The following is a 15,747-nucleotide window of genomic DNA, read 5'->3' on the forward strand; positions in this document are numbered from 1 at the left end:
AACATATTTATGCACTAGGCTGCAACAAAACTATGCTCATCTTGCAAGTCAGAGTTTTGGGCATCTTTGCTTCTCAGTTCAGCCTGCAACATTGAAGGTATATTCAACAAAACAACATATTTATGAACAAGTTATCCACTTCATACTTGGGGGCTAATGCCTATTTGCTCTCAAATACTACCCTCTATACAAGTCTCCAGAACAATGCAAGCACTATCCTTGACACTTGGGGGCTAATGTACATTTGTTCTAAACCGTCGGTGTGGATTAAAAACCGGATTAACTTGCCAAGTTAAACCGGCCTTTGGGGGCTATGCTACAGAACGTTATCTAATTTTTTCAACCATGAGTCTTATCTATGATTGAGGACACGCCTTTGCAAGGATCAATGATGGGATGCTTGAAGTGTTACAAAGACCCGGTTTATGATTAACAATCATAAAACGGCACTTGGAGGCTACTTGGAATAGTATTTCAGCTATAAATCAATGTACAAGGGAGAAGCATTTACCTCATATCGTTCTTTCATCAAATTCACCAAACCAGCTTCATAATCCCGATTTGAGTGCAGACGGTTCAAGAAGCCGGAATGAAGCTCATCAGCGTTAAGATGAGCATATTTTGATAAGTCGCTGCTCCATTTACCTTTATCCCTAGCAATTTGCTCTTCTTTGGCACTATGATGAGCCAAAATGACGGGATGACCAGGAGAGTTGTGGCCTGTTCCAGTAATAATAATGTCATCACCTTGGACTTCAGGATTTTTGGTGGATGATGATGGAATTTCAGTGTCTTTCATTGGATTAGCCCGGTTTGGTTCTGCCGGTTCAGTATCAGGGGCAGCAGGCTCATCATCTGTTGGTTCGTCAGTATGTTGGCCGTCAAGGGGCGGATCATCAAAAGTTGTTTCAGGATGGAGGCCTTCCGGTTCACCAGTCTGCTCCGGTTCACCTCTTGGTTCTTCTTCTTCGGCAACAGGGTCTTCTGGCGGATTGGTGACCCGAGCTTTCTTGCTGGGTCTGGCTTTGGCCCTGCAAACAGAATAAAAAAGGATTAACATCCTGTTCAAAAGATGTAGGGCGCATTGAAAGGAAAGGTTTTTCATAACTCACCCGGCCACAGTTTTCAAAGGGGGGAGTTGAGTTGCTGTCAATTCACTAGAAGAGGAAGGAGGTGTCACCTGATAATTTGAATCAGACGAATTAAGAGGCTGTCTGAAATAACCTACCTTGGGGTAAGAATGGTCAGAAGTAGGAGAGACCTCAGACCGGCGCTTCCGAACCGGAGTATCAGGTAAACCGGTAGAGGTGACCTGTTGGCCACTATGCCGGGTTGTCCGGTGAGCTTCATGCTGTTGAGTCTTCAAAATAAATGTTGGATCCAAGTGAGAAAGAGGATGAGAAAAGCTTATTTTCCGGATTGCTTGGCGAGTTTTTTTGTGTTGGCATAGAGTCTGAACCGAAGGAAAGGGTAATTACCTCTACGTCATCAGCCTGACTAGCTTCTGCCTCCTCCTGAGGAAGATCATTGTTAACAAGATGCATAAAAGAGAGCCAAGTGAGTCAAGTTCTACCTCAACTTCTGGGTCATCAGTATCATCATCAAGTTCCATATTAATTCGGTCAGCCATTTTTCGCTTTGACGTCCGTTTTACGGCTTTGGTCTTCGGGTGGGTTGGTTTGACCACTTTGTCTCCAGTTGGCTTTGCCGCTTTCTCTATGGATTTCCGTTTCCAGAAAGGGTCATCACCCTATATATATAAAGAAGAAGGGTTACAACTTGTATAAGTTAAAGGTATTAGAGATGAAGAGGAAGTGTAATGATTACAGCAGGCGGTTTGTTCTTGGTATAGAAGGGACTCAGACCGGTTTGACTACAGACCAGTTCCGATTCATTCAGAATTTTCTTTACACCTTCAATAACTTCTTCCTCAGATAATTGGATGTTGCAGTGGCGTTGAGGATCGTCAACTTCACCGGTATATTCGCACATTAAACCGGGACGCCGGCTTAGAGGCAAGATACTCCAGGATATCCAACAACGCACAAAATCCACACCTGTTAAATCGTTTGCCATAAAGGCCCGGAGCTTGGCGATTTGAGGAGCGTATTTTGCCCTTTCTGAAGATCTCAGGCGTTGTGGCATTGGGTGAGTATTGGATAACCTATGATCACGGAAGCCGGGGAGGGGATTTTCATCCTCAGGCGAAGTGTCTCTACAATAGAACCATGTTTGGTTCCATTCCTTTGGGTGGCTATGGTGTTTGGCATGAGGAAATTCCACTTCTTTCCGCTTTTGAATCGAGACACCACCAAGCTCTGTGTTCGAGCCATTCACAAACTCTGTGCGCCGGTTTAAGTGAAAGAAATCCCGGAACAATTCTGCAGTTGGTTCTTCTTGTAAATAGACTTCACAGAAGACTTGGAAATTGCATAAGTTGGAGACTGAGTTGGGACCAATATCTTGTGGATGCAGTTGGAAGCTGGCAAGCACATCTCGATAATTTTTTGACCCTGGCGGTTTGAAACCACGGCCTATATGGTCAACAAAGATTATCACCTCGCCTTGTCTTAGGGTTGGAGAATTCTCTGTTCCTGGAACTCGCCATTTGATCTCAGTTTTCTTAGGCAGAGAGCCGATGCTAACCATCTCATTCAATTGAGCCTCAGTAACCCGGGAACGAGCCCAGTTGCAGGCAGTGAATTGTTTGGCCATTGCAAAGCGAACAAACTGAAAATGAAAGGCCGGTTTATAAATTACGCATGATTATACACAAGAGGCAAGGGAGTAAGAAACATGCTGATATGATAAATGGTACAACCCGGAGACTAGTATAATGAGAGAGAAAGGTAATGCTAGCACAGGGTTGATCAGACACTGTTAAACCGGAGCATAATTATGAAGGTAACATGCTCTTCCGGTTTATCAGAGGGCTAATGGCATAGACTATTTATACAATGTTAAACCGCTTATATTGGTGCGAGGAGAAACGGATCTCACAGGAACATAGAAACAAATCTCACAGTGATGTATAAAACTTTCGGATCTAAAGATAAGACAGAAAAGCAAAAATAATTGGATCTTGAAGGGGTGCAGAACTGAAGCAATTTTTGACAGACTAGATCAGTTCTTTGCGCATAAGGATTTGTGATGACCATGGTAGGTAAGCTACGGCAAGAGATGCATCAAGCATGAAGTGTCCATCTATTAAAGGAAGAATAGGGAAGAATAGCACTGATGAACTTCGGAAGAACTGCGAAGAATGTCGAAACCCTAGAACAGATCTATGGTGAAAAAAGCAGAGAACTTACCGGAGCTGGTGAGGAAGCGGAAGAGCGCCGCAGTATTCTGGTGCGTTCAGGGTGATGCAGCGGCCAAGGTCGGAGCAGAGGCGACGGTCGACGGTGGCAGCGGAGCTCCAGAGGCTGAGCGGCGCGAGGAAGACGACGCGAAGAGGCACGGGGGGGAACAGTGAAAATGACCCCTCGGTCCTATTTATAAGGCGAAGTGATAAAATGGCAAGTACGGGAATCGAGGAGCCCAAAAAATGGGAAGTTAATAAAGGTGTCGCCTCGATGACTGGATATATATTAAATGAAGGGAATCTCCGACATCAACGGATGGATGACGTCAGGGCGGTTTATCGTAATTTTGAAGTATGACGTCACGGCGGTTTACAAGATCAAAAATGAAGATAAGAGAGAAGATTTTTTCTAAAGTGTGGAAGATTGACATGAACAAGTTCAAACCAATCTGGGGCCTAATGTTGGGATATTACTACTGGAGGTAAACCGGCCTTATGTAGCCGGGTTGACTCTTTGAAGATTAGAAGCCCATGAAGATGTAAAGATGATGGCGCTTTACGGAGGGCCCAAAGGCGGGTTACAGTCTGTAAATGTAAACCGGCCTAGTCATGTAACTTGTATAGTAAGATAGAAAGAGAGAGGCCGAACCGAATACGTTTATAATCTGGCTTCAGGACTCTGTAGCCCGGCGGGCGTCAACCTATGTATATAAAGGAACGACTCGACCGCGGTTTAGGGACAGACGACAACAACTCGAGAGCCAGACAAAGCGGATTCGCTCCCTGGCCTTCGAAACCCTAGCAATACCAATCACAACTAGACATAGGCTATTACCTTCATCGAAGGGGCCGAACTAGTATAAACTCCCGTGTCCCCTTGTCCGATTTAACCCCTTTAAGCTAACCCGTTGCGATGGCTCCACGACTAAGTCCTTTCACGAGGACATCTGCCGTGACAAACCCACGATAGGCACAAGAGACAATAACACTCCGGATAGTGCTGAGGACAACCACAGTCCCCTCCAGCACGACGTAGAGCGGGAGGGTGAACAAGCTAGACCTCCAGAGTAGGCGGCAGATGGAGAATCGGAGGAGGACAATTACATGCCTCTCTCCGAAGACGAGGTGAGCCTCGGTGACGAAGAATTTATCGTGCCTGAGGATCCCATCGAGCAGGAGCGCTTCAAGCGCCGGCTTAGGGCCACAGCAAATAGCCTGAAGAAAAAGCAACAACAGCTTCAAGCTGATCAAGACTTGCTAGTAGACAGATGGACCGAAGTCCTTGCGGCCGAGGAATACGAACTCGAGCGCTCCTCCAAGAGTTACCCAAAGCACAGGTTTCTACCTCACCTCGAGGAGGAAGCATTGAAACCTACATCACTAGTGTACGATGCAACTGACCGGCCACCTCGTGGCCGAGCTAGAGAAGCGTTTCAGCCTGAAGTTCAGCCTGCACCCCGCCGCCACTTAAACAAAAATACCAAGGCCCGGGGCAACACACGGGACCTGCGATATGTATTGGACAGCAGGGCAAAACATGCAAGGTCAATATACGGGTCACGGGGGCGCGCGCCAACGTGGGACGATGACCGTCGCGCCGAATACACTAAAAGTAAATTCGGCCGGGCCGAATATAGTAGACAAGACTCATATGAACTGCGTCGTGATATAGCCGGCACAGAGGCGCCGCACACCCCCTATGCTTCACTGATGAAGTTATGGATCACGAATTCTCGGAGGGTTTTAAACCTGTAAATATCGAATCGTATGATGGTACAACAGATCCCGCTGTATGGATTGAGGATTTCCCCCTTCACATCCACATGGCTCACGGTGATGATCTTCATGCCATCAAGTACCTCCCACTAAAACTCAAAGGACCAGCTCGGCATTGGCTGAATAGCTTGCTAGCAGACTCCATCGACAGTTGGGAGGATTTGGAAGACGCATTCCTTGACAACTTCCAGGGCACTTATGTGTGACCACCGGATGTTGATGACTTGAGCCATACAACTCAGCAGCCAGGGGAATCGGCCAGGAAATTCTGGACATGGTTCCTAACTAAGAAAAACCAAATTGTCGATTGTCCGGATGCAGAGGCCTTAGCGGCATTCAAGCATAACATCCGTGACGAGTGGCTTGCCCGGCACCTCGGCCAGGAGAAGCCGAAGTCTATGGCAGCCCTCACGACACTCATGACCCACTTTTGCGCGGGCGGGGATAGCTGGCTGGCTCGCAGCAACAACACATCAAGGAATCCGGGCACTTCGGATACCAAAGATGCCAACGGCAGACCACGTCATAACAGACAAAAGCGCCGCAACAACGGCGATAACACCGATGATACGACAGTCAATGCCGGATTCAGAGGCTCTAGATCCGGTCAGCGGAAAAAGGCATTCAAAGAAGTACTCCGGGCCCGTCTAGTTTGGATCGCATACTTGATCGCTCATGTCAAATCCACGGCACCCCCGATAAGCCAGCCAATCACACCAACAGAGAATGCTGTGTGTTCAAGCAGGCCGGCGAGTTAAATGCCGAAAACAAGGACAAGGGGCTGCATAGTGATGACGAGGAGGAGCCCCGGCCGCCGAACACGGGAGGACAGAAGAGGTTCCCCCCACAAGTGAAGACGGTGAACATGATATACTGTGACACTCCAAAATTTTTAATTGGTTTTCATCAAAAACTTTGTTGGATTTTTTACAGGGCATTTAAAATGTCTTTTCCAGAAATCCTTCCTCTTAAAAACTTCCTTTTCTTTGGCAAGGATTTTATTTTTCTTCAAACTATGGTGTTTGATCTTTTGAAACTTCTTCTCTGTTGGTTCCCTCTCAAATTATTTTTGGAGTTTAATCTTTTTCTTTTAAAAAGAAAACTCTATGAAAATTTGGGATTTTCATGTCTTAGAAACCACCCATGACTTGGTATTTTGCCCATGTGGTAAAACCCCTCCAAAACCTCCCCTCCTCCTTGTAATCAACCTAAGTTCTCTGTCCCAACTAATCCAAGCAAGTTTTGGATTTTATTCTAATTATTTTTTTCCTCAAATCATTTCTGCCAATTATTTTGAGCTTAAGTGATTTTCAAAGCAAGTACCCTTTTGCATTTGAGTTTTGACCTCAAACCAACTCTCCTGGATAGTCCTTTGTACCCACAACCCAGAACCATCTTGATCCACTCCTCCTCTTTTCAAATTTTTCAAATTTCAGTCTCTGCAAGTTTGGACCAGATTTGCCAAATTTGGTGAAATTCATATCTACACTTCTCCAAAAATTCCACCAAAATTCAGGCAGCCTACTGGAGCAATGAGTAGCCACTCCACCAAAAATCAGCTCAAGGCAAAATCCCCAGAGGCCAAATTCTATCTGTCGAACACCTTGCATGCACTGTTGCTGTTCATATTCAGTAATATTCAGTTTCAGTGTCGTTTTCGTTCGTCAGTTTCAATCACGCGTAGACAGTGCCCTTGGCACGTTCCTCACCGCCTCTTCCTCCTGTCTGGAGCACCACACGTGCGCTTGACGCCTTCCCGGCGTCGGCGGCGCCCTGGCCCGCCCGCGCCGGCGTGTCTTGCGGCGGCCGAACCACCGTAGCGGCCGACAGGGAACAGAACGGCGGCTCAACGCCGTTCGGCGCCGCCCAACGCTCCTCTGCTGTCCGCGTGGCTCATGCATGCCAGCGCACGCCCGTGGCACCGTCGCCGTGGCCCGGCAAGCACGTAACGTGCTCCCTGCCGCCGATGGGCCCGCGCCGCCCCGTTCTGTCGAGCTCGCCCTAAGCACCAAATCCAAGCCTGGTTAGCACCTAAATGGAACCGGTGGACCTCCACGATGACGCCCAACTCCCTAATCTCCCCCGACCAAGCGCTGCGCCGCCGTAACCATCGCCGGAGATCCCCGTTCACGGCCACCGCCTCGAATCGCTTATAAAAAGGACCCCGAGCTCGCTCACGAGCCCCACACCTTCACTGCACCTCTCCAAGACCCTGCCAAGCCACCAGGAGGACCTCGAGGAGGTCTCCTCCCCCGACTCCGGCCGCCCCGATCCGCCTCGGCCACCAGCTCGATTCGCTCCGGTGAGGCCGTCTCCGGCGCCCAAACCCCGTCAGTAGCCCCCTCTAGCACCCAGTAAGCTAACCCCCTCCTCAATTTGGCCTTCGCAGCTCTCTCCGACGAGGCCCTCGACCACCCGAACCGCCGTCCGCCGGAGCAAGGCTCGCCGCCGACGTGGTACTCGCCGGCGACCACCACCACCACCAACCGACGCGGAATGGCGCCCTGAACTCGGAGGTACCCTCCGATCCCTCTACCTCGCCGTGGATCGCCGCCGGCGACCACCGCGGCTCTCGGGCGCCGACGAGCTTCGTTCCCCGTTGAAAATTTAAACCTGACGAGCGGGACCCGCCGTCAGCCTCTCTGTCCTTTCTAAGCGGAGCGTTTTCTGAAAACGCCTTCTGCCAAATACGCTTTCCCTCTGGGCTGGCGTAGTTGCTACCGAAACGTTTTCTGTTTTTATAAGCTAGCCCCTGAAAACTTTCTGTTTCATTACAGATGAGTCCCTGGACAAAAACCCTTATAACTTTTTAACAGAAAGGAATTTTTGAGTGATTCTTTTTCTGTCCTCTTCACATTTTTGTCTAGTTTTTTATCAGATTTATTTGAAAAATATTTGGAATACTTTTTGTGCACCTCTTGGTATTTACGATAGCGCATATATTTTCTTTATACAGTAGATACCGAAGGAGGTGACGGAGCCGCGAACTTCACCGAGCTAGGCTCCGACTACTCCGAACCAGGCAAGCATGTTTGAACTTTTGATATGATGAGTGTATTGGCATGTTTTGCATTTAATTAGTCTCATGGCATGTTGTTGAGCATACCGATGAACGCTATTTCCATGCATTGTTGAGGTAAGTGAGTTCGATGAATCCATAAGTGGATGGATGTGAGTATGAATGTCCATGTGTTGGCATGAGGATGGGTAAGATGGCAGTGTTGTAGCATGCCAGTCTTAGGCCAGACTATATGACTTCAGTGTCAACCCGTATCATTCCAGTTCCTTCCATTCTTCCTTCCCTGTACTACCACATGTTTTCCGCAAGGAATATGGCTTAGTAAGTTGCAAACCGCTTTCCTGGTACACACCAAAAGGAGAGGCCGGGATGATGGTTCCATGGCCCTGGATTAAAGCCAGTCATCCGGTCAGGGGGCATGGGTGTTTCCGGTTGGGACCGAGAGGGGGGCACCCCTTAGAGCGCGCGTATATAAATTTGATCCCATGCTATTCGAGATTGTGATCTCCCCGTATCAAAAGTTTTTCTTGGACGATGTCTAGGGTGATTCCTAGCATCGAGAGGTAGGATGGGTGTGTACTGGTTAGCTGTGTTTTCTTCCGAAATACCGTAAACGGAACTAGTCCTTCGTGACTACAGAAATCCGTTGGCTGTGGGAAATTTTTGTACAAACTCTGCAGAGTCATATATTCCTTGAATCACCTATTCCATGTCCAAGTTCAGTACTATCTTATCCTGACAAGTGCCAGTTTGATGACAGAGACTCAGGTGAATCGCATGAGTGCTAAGTCCGGTTAAATGATTATTCCTGTGGATGGACTAACCCGTTTATTTTCATGAATTGAATGTTTATGATGAGTATTATTTACTTGTGAATAAAAGCCCTTTCTGTGATGTCGCTCAGACGTCCGACTGTGGCATTTCTTTTAAAAGCCCTTTATGTGGCGTCGCTCAGACGCCCGACTGTGGCATTTCTTTTAAAGCCCTTTCTGTGATGTCGCCCCGACGTCCGACTGTGGCATTTCTTTTAAAGCCCTTTATGTGGCGTCGCTCAGACGCCCGACTGTGGCATTTCTTTTAAAGCCCTTTATGTGGCGTCGCTCAGACGCCCAACTGTGGCATTTCTTTTAAAGCCCTTTATGTGTTGTCGCTCAGACGCCCGACTGTGGCATTTCTTTTAAAGCCCTTTATGTGGTGTCGCTCAGACGCCCGACTGTGGCATTTCCTTTAAAGCCCTTTATGTGGCATCGCTCAGACGCCCGATTGTGGCATTTCTTTTAAAGCCCTTTATGTGGCGTCGCTCAGACGCCCGACTGTGGCATTTCTTTTAAAGCCCTTTATGTGGCGTCGCTCAGACGCCCGACTGTGGCCTTTCTTTTAAAGCCCTTTATGTGGTGTCGCCTAGACGCCCGACTGCGGCATGATTTATTTATTTATCTTCCTATCGAGGTGTCGCTTCCGACCCCGATTGGGTTTACAGTTATTTTGTTGGGTTTTCGAGCGGACTACCGCCGACTCCCTTTTTACCTGTCTTGTTTTTACGAATTAATGTGCCACTGTTAAAAGTTAAACATGACGCATACATGCATGCATTTGTTATATCTTACGTCCGAACTGTCTTGCGAGTACTTTCAAAGTACTCACCTGGCTTGTTGATTTGGCCAGATGCTGACGAAGGCGATCTCATGGATGAAGATTTTGATAGCGAGTCCGACGCCTAGAGGAATCCCAGTCAGTCTCGTACGACCCTGGATTTGGACACCGTATTATATCCGCTTCCGCTACCAAATAAATTCATCGAACCTCACCTCGACGCTCGATGAGATGCTAGTTTTAGAGTCTTGTATCTCTCTCCCCGCTGTGTTTTTCCACCACCGCCCTATCCTCGAGTCAGTAGTATGCCTCCACACCACTGTGTCATGTCCGCCATTATGTATAATTATTGGCGTGCTTGTAATAATTTGGTTGAGCAACCGTAGCTCAACCCTGTAATATATTTCATGCTACTGGCTTATTGTATCAAGGATTTGTCTACCGGTAAGGTGAATTTTTCCCATACTGGACTCAAAAGATTGGTTTCTCAATAAATATTTTTATTGGAAAACCGGTCGTGACAAGCTTGGTATCAGAGCCAGGCTGACTGTAGGAAGCCACTAGGTGCGATCGCTAATTGGTTATTAGCATGATTGAGCCTTTTCGTATTTTCTTGATTGTAGTCATTTTCTATCAGTCAGCATAAATTTATGATCTGACCATGCAGATTTTTTGCCTACTTTTGTAGATGACCGACAACAGCTGCGAGTCTCAGACCTTCGCCAACGTGCCCGATGGGTTCGTCAAGCTTCTTTCCTTCATCGTTCAGGTCGCAATGGGGCCATCTGTGCGCCCAGTCTTCACACTCTGCCAACACCGAGTCAACGACAGTCTGACCATGCACCAGGCCGCGGTGCAGTTCAAGGGAGGGCGTGGTGAGTTACGCCGCTTCCGGTTCTTGGGAAGAGCCATGCCTACGGAGAGGCATGCTATGCAGATGGCAGCCCGCGAGGCGATAGCTCGTCTCAGGGATGTCCTCCCCGTGATGAAGACTCGTCGTTACTGTTATCTTCCATGCCATGTGCCTTACACCTGTCACTACGCATTCTCCTGCCCCATAGGAGAACGAGACGAGGCTTTTGAGATGCTCATTGAGTATCTCCGGGCCCTGGAGGCAGCCTTCGACAACCTGGTGGACGACTTCGTGGCTGCCGACATGGACTCAGTCCACGGCTGTGCTGCCAACAGGAGGGAGCTCCTACCCATCGCACCGCCACTGACTTTGGTCTCGTCCTCAGCATCTTATGCACCTACTCGTCGCCTGCCTTCTACCGAAGAGTTCAACCAAGTCATTGCGCCCACTCCAGCGCGCACTGCACCACCCTGCGCGCCCACTCCTGTTCGTGTTGTTCCGCCCCTGGCACCCGCTCCATCTACTCAGCGCAACACTACACGTATGGAGCCTATTAGCGAGGAGGAAGTCGAGTCCCCAGCCTCGCTACGCCTCACCCTCGGCAGGGCAAAGGAGATCGTCAACATCTCCGCCTGAGTACGCTTAGCCGCCATGCAATGTACCGCTTTGTATGATATGTTTATATGTACATAGGTTGTGAGAAGTAGCCTGTTTGCGCATCATGTAGGATCTGGAGGAGTGCACTAGCCTAAATAACATGTCAGGATTATGTACGCATATCCTGAGTGATGTAATGTATAATTACCGCTCGCGTGTAAGATATGTAATGAGCAGTCCTTCTCCGTGCGCAACTCGATTTGTTTTTCTTAAGTAAGCTTGGTTATTTAATTTTTATTTGCCAGCTTTATGCATTTATGGAATCGTTTTTGCGACTCTTTTCGCTTTTCTTATGGGTTTTACAAAATATATCCCCAGAGTAAAAAAAATGTCTCGTCCTTGGACTCGTTCCATGCCAACTCCACCAGAGGAAAATTATGATACACAACCCAGCAACAAGTTCACACAAGGACAGTCAAGCCAACAGGGCAATGAATTGGCACTTTCACAAATGTGCCGCCTCTATGAGCAGAGTCAGCAACAACATCGGGAAATGATGAACCAAGTCATCAACATGGGAAATCACCATGGACAGTATCAGCAGCATTCCAAGTTATCTGAGCTATAGAAGACACGTCCCCAAACATTTTCTCATACTGACAAACCTCTTGAAGCCGAGGATTGGCTTCGAGATATGGAGAGAAAATTAATTATTGCAAAATGTTCAGATCTCGAGAAAGTACTATATGCTCCGCACTATCTCACAGGAGCAGCTGCATCATGGTGGGAGAATTTTCTGCACATGCACCCCAACGAAAATGATATAACCTGGGATGATTTCAAGGAAGGTTTCCGTGGTGCACACATTCCCAAGAGTATTATGAAAATCAAGAAGAGAGAGTTTGATGACCTCAAACAAAGGAACATGACAGTGTCAGATTACAACGGTCAATTTACTCTATTGTCTCGCTATGCCAATGAAGAGCGTATGACTGAAAGCAAGAAGATGGAGAAATTCCTTGACGGTCTGGCGCCCGCGCTAAAATGCCAACTGGTCGTGCATACTTTTCCAGATTCTAAAACGCTGGTGGACAAAGCCATTACTCTGGAAAATGAGAGACGCAGCCTGGAAGATATCCGCAAGCGAAAAAGGGACCAGACTAACCATGCTCACAATCATCGAAGCAGGACAGATTTTTAGAAGGTGGGACACACAAACCTACGACAAACATCTCACGCCCAATCAAGAATTTCCATGCAAGGGACAAAGAGTTCACATATCGCCCAGGCGTTACTTGCTACGCTTGTGGAGAAGAAGGGCACTACGCCAAACAGTGCCCCAAGCCAAGGAACTCGACCCCGAAGCCAAACAATGGTGGAAATAATTCAGCGCCCAAGCGCAACAATTTCAACCCCAACAACAACCACAGGAAGGGTCATCTAAACCACGTGACCAAAGAAGATGCACAAAACGCTCCGGATATCATACTCGGTACGTTTCCTGTCAACACAATACCTGCAACGGTTTTGTTTGATTCTGGAGCTTCTCACTCATTCATTTCGAAAAGTTTTGCTTTGCAAAATAATTTTTCGATGTTCCCCTTGGAAAAATCCATGATCATCAAGTCCCCTGGGATTCAGCAAGTTACTCAGAGTTACTGTCAGAATGTGGTTATTGAGTTCGAAGGATTGAAATTTTACGCCAATCTTATTGTGTTGGAAAATAAAGGACTGGATGTCATCCTAGGGATGGACTGGTTAACCACCAACAAAGGTTTTATTGACTGTTTCAACCGGACCGTAATTCTCACGCACCACCACGGGAAGACAATAAAAGTATCAGCCAAGGAAAGAAAAATACCCCGGCAGCCGAGATTGAATAAGGTGGACGTTTCTGAGTTAAGCAAGGTTCCAGTGGTATGTGAATTTCCAGATGTATTTCCCGAAGAACTACCAGGCATGCCACCAGACCGAGAAATAGAATTCAGCATTGAGCTAGCACCAGGAACCACCCCCATATACAAGAAACCATACAGAATGGCACCATCCGAGTTAATTGAGTTGAAGAAACAAATAAAGGAATTACTGGACAAGGGATACATTCGAGCTAGCTCCTCACCTTGGGGATCACCAATTTTATTTGCCAAAAAGAAGGATGGAACACTAAGATTGTGCATAGACTACCGAGCACTTAACATGGTCACAGTCAAGAACAAATACCCGATGCCACGAATAAATGATTTATTTGATCAGCTCGCTCAGGCCAAGGTATTCTCAAAGATTGACTTAAGGTCAGGATACCATCAATTAAAAGTGCGAACAGAAGATATCCCCAAAACAGCCTTCACCTCCAGATATGGACTATATGAGTTCACAGTTATGCCTTTTGGATTAACAAACGCCCCCGCATATTTTGTTCACCTCATGAACAAAGTATTTATGAAGTTTATGGACAAGTTCGTTGTGGTATTTATCGATGATATTCTGATATACTCCCAAACACCAGAAGAGCACGCGGAACATCTCAGGATTGTGCTAGGAGAACTCAGGAAACATCAATTGTATGCCAAGTTCAGCAAGTGCGAATTTTGGCTAAGACAAGTAGGCTTTCTAGGTCACGTGCTGACCCAAGACGGTATCACAGTGGACCCGGAGAAAGTCAGGGCCATACTTGACTGGAAGGCACCAGCCAGCGTAACGGACGTACGAAGTTTCTTGGGAATGGCAGGATATTACCGTAGATTTATTGAAGGATTCTCCACCCTAGCCAAGCCAATGACGCAGTTGCTCAAGAAGGACAAGAAGTTTGAATGGACAGAAGCCTGCGAAAAAAGTTTCCAAGAGTTAAAACGGAAATTAACCACAGCACCGGTATTAATTGTGCCAGACATACACAAAAACTTTGAGGTGTACTGTGACGCATCCCGAAAAGGTCTCGGGTGCGTGTTGATCCAAGAAGGCAAGGTTGTCGCATACGCTTCATGACAACTCCGCAAGCATGAGGAAAATTATCCCACTCATGACTTAGAAATGGCAGCAGTCATTCATGCACTTAAGGAATGGAGGCATTTCTTACTTGGGAATCGATGTGAAATATACACGGACCATAAAAGTCTCAAATATATTTTCACACAGCCAGAACTAAACTTACGGCAACGACGCTGGTTGGAATTGGTAAAGGATTATGATGTTGGTATCCACTATCATCTGGGGAAAGCAAATGTAGTGGCCGATGCTCTTAGTCGGAACCCCAGCTCCGACGAAAATAGTCTGCAAAGCTTGAGACCTGAATTCCAACAAGAATTTGCCAAACTCAACTTGTTAATAATCGCGGAAGGCACCATATCAAACTTGGAAAGAAAGCCTGACCTTGTGGAGAGAATTAAAGAAGCTCAGCCTGGTCACCCCAGCATTGAAGGAATTAAAAGAAAGGTGAGTATGGGCAAGGCCTCGGAGTTTGTCATAGGCGAAGATGGAATATTACGGTACGGGGACAGACTCTGCGTGCGAAATATAGAGGACCTCAAACAGCAAATCCTAGCTGAAGCACACACCACTCCATATTCAATCCACCCTGGAGGAACCAAAATGTATAAGGATATTCAGGAAAGATTTTGGTGGCACGGTATGAAGAGGGACATAGCCACATTCGTTGCATGTTGCGATTCTTGTCAACGCATAAAAGTTGAGCATCAAAAACCAGCCGGACTACTGCAACCAAACAAAATACCTGAGTGGAAATGGGATGAAATAGGGATGGATTTTATTGTCGGACTACCTCGGTCACGACACGGGAATGAGGCCATATGGGTCATCACCGATAGATTAACCAAGGTGGCACATTTTATTCCAGTGAAGACAACCTACAACACTCAGAAGCTTGCCAGGATTTATCTCTCCCGTATAGTTTGTCTGCATGGAGTCCCGAAGACTATAATAACCGACAGAGGCACTCAATTTGTCTCAAAATTCTGGGATCATTTACAACAGGCTCTGGGAACTCAATTGGCCTTCAGCACAGCCTACCATCCCCAGATTGATGGACAGACTGAACGCGTAAACCAAATTTTAGAAGACATGCTGAGAGCATGTGTCCTCACATATGGAACCAGTTGGGAAGAAAGCCTGCCATACGCCGAGTTCGCGTACAACAACAGCTACCAGGCCAGCCTGCAAATGGCACCTTTTGAAGCCCTATACGGACGGAGATGTCGTACCCCGCTAAATTGGTCAGAGACCGGAGACAGCCGTATCTTCGGCCCAGACATGCTCAAAGAAGCCGAGGAAAAAGTCAAGCTAATCAGGGACCGACTCAAGACCGCTCAAAGCCGACAGAAGAGTTATTACGATCAGAAACATCGTAGGGTCAATTTTGAACCCGGTGAATTTGTGTACCTACGAGTATCACCTATGAGGGGACTGCAACGGTTTAAGATTAAAGGGAAGTTAGCACCAAGATTCATTGGACCATTCTGCATAGTGGCACGAAGAGGCACTGTAGCCTACCAGCTAGACTTACCCGAAGACTTGTCCGACATTCACGACGTGTTCCACGTCTCTCAATTACGGAAGTGCGTAAGCAAACCAGAGAAGCAAGTATCCCAT

General features: G+C 47.2%; 1 protein-coding gene across 1 annotated transcript in view; it reads right to left on the reverse strand.

Moving 5' to 3' along the window:
- Positions 1 to 15,747, reverse strand: part of LOC147974887 (uncharacterized) — a 52,536-nt gene that overhangs the window by 1,432 nt on the left and 35,357 nt on the right. Inside the window, exons 2-3 of the mRNA XM_087520189.1 lie at positions 1,113 to 1,453; positions 512 to 1,031 (exon numbers count right to left, since the gene is read on the reverse strand). Of these exons, the coding sequence (XP_087376315.1) occupies positions 512 to 1,031; positions 1,113 to 1,453 (861 nt within the window). The remainder of the gene's footprint in view (positions 1 to 511; positions 1,032 to 1,112; positions 1,454 to 15,747) is intronic.

This window comes from Triticum urartu, chromosome 4A, assembly GCF_056163025.1.
Source record: "Triticum urartu cultivar PI428250 chromosome 4A, HENAU_Tu73, whole genome shotgun sequence".
In the NCBI taxonomy this organism is placed as follows: Eukaryota; Viridiplantae; Streptophyta; class Magnoliopsida; order Poales; family Poaceae; genus Triticum; species Triticum urartu.